Source organism: Lupinus angustifolius, chromosome LG04 (assembly GCF_001865875.1).
Source record: "Lupinus angustifolius cultivar Tanjil chromosome LG04, LupAngTanjil_v1.0, whole genome shotgun sequence".
In the NCBI taxonomy this organism is placed as follows: domain Eukaryota; kingdom Viridiplantae; phylum Streptophyta; class Magnoliopsida; order Fabales; family Fabaceae; genus Lupinus; species Lupinus angustifolius.
Window position 1 is genome coordinate 14790374 of NC_032012.1, and position 1630 is coordinate 14792003.

Sequence of the window (1630 nt, forward strand, 5' to 3'; positions counted from 1 at the left end):
TATATTTCATTATTTGGTAGAGCGATGACCATATGTTTGATTCCTTCAACAAATTTCTTAATGCAACATGACTTTTAAACTAGACATTTCATTTCACATAACCATTCATGCAACATAACATTTCAAATAGTCATGTTCATTTTGTACTAATTTTGACATTAGTTTAAGATTATTATTAAGGTAGATGTTAGCTGAAAACAAAAGATTTGTGCATGTTTTGTTATATGTATTTATGCATTGTAAACAATTGGTAAGTAGGCCAAGTCCATTTTGTACAATGACAATGGTCAAGCTAACATCTACTTCATTTGAAATAGAATTTCCATGAAAATAAGCATTTGCAAGTAAAGAGTTAAAAGCACCATCACCATGTCAACAGAAGAATTGCACAATTCCCCACCTTTCCAATCATGTATAATCCAAAACTCGAATACTTTTTATATTTAAGAATAAAAATATCATATAATTATATCTAACGGATAGAAGTCTCACATCAAACCCCTTTTACATATATCTTTAGAAAAGTTGGAATAAAGGCAAAAGGCTAATTAATAAACCCAATGGATAAAAAGCTTTCCCACACATTACTAAGATCCTGAATTTGAATGTGGGAAAAACATAAGACACAAGTGAGTAATGAACATGCAAAAGAAACATAAAATAAAACAACCTAAGCTTTTTCATATGCTCCTAGCTAACATTTCTTGGAACCTCCTATCAGATTCTTGCTTTTCCAACCTAAACTTTTCATGACAATTTGCAATGAACATTTCTGCAAGCATATCAATCTCATTCATATCTTTCTCCTTTGTACCTTCACCATCTTCAACCTTCTCTTCAAGCCACCTTAAGTACCTTGCAAGCTCTAAATCAGGAACATCCTCAAGTACTTGCTTATCTGAAATATTGAAAGTGTTCTTCCAATTTGAGTCATTGTATAAATGAGTAGTACTATACAATCCTTCATACACCGGTTCTGGAACCGGTAAAATGTGAGATGATTTAGAAGAGCACCAATTATAGTGAAACCTAAAGGACCCAAAAGTTATATGCTTCCTCTTGTTGTAATATTTCTTTTGAGAAAGGTATGAGAAGTTAATGGTTGAGTTGTTGTCCTTAAGAATTTCAACTATAACATCTTTTACTTTGGTTAGTGCACGAATGATTCGGTATATGTGGGACACTATGAGTGTGTGGATGAGGTTTTTGAGCTTCATGGAGCTTAAGGTTGAAGAAAAAGATGATGATGATGATTTTGATGAGAAGACTTGAAGAGGGTGCATGGTTTTGAGATTTGATGGGCTAAACATTTGGGTGCCTAGAAAGAGTTTGTGTCTGAGCGAGTGAGTATTATTTTTGGCCCATGTTCATGTATATAGTGGTTCATAGGAGTTGGCCTTGTATTTGGACTTAGATAGTCTAGTACTAAAAAAATAAGGAGAAAATGAAGTTTTTTTATTTTAAATTTTTGATTAACTTTCTTAAATCATGTTCATTAAAATTTAATTTTTGTCACATGTCATGATCTTATCAAGTACTGAACTCTTTGATACCCAAAACTTATTGGATTACCAATTTCCCCTTGAATTTTGGTTTATTTTAAAGGTTTGCCATTCACTTTTTAAGTAAA

At 32.0% G+C, this 1630-nt stretch overlaps 1 protein-coding gene across 2 annotated transcripts; it reads right to left on the minus strand.

Moving 5' to 3' along the window:
• LOC109345965 lies at positions 533-1362 on the minus strand. Of its 2 annotated transcripts, XM_019585281.1 has the most exons (2): positions 995-1361; positions 533-907 (listed from the first exon to the last, which is right to left on the minus strand). In XM_019585281.1, exons 1-2 carry the CDS (start codon positions 1308-1310, stop codon positions 681-683), a joined length of 543 nt encoding a protein of 180 aa, XP_019440826.1. In that variant the 5' UTR covers positions 1311-1361; the 3' UTR covers positions 533-680. The 2 variants fall into 2 exon arrangements, with proteins under 2 accessions (XP_019440826.1, XP_019440825.1); XM_019585280.1 differs by having other exon boundaries at positions 533-1362.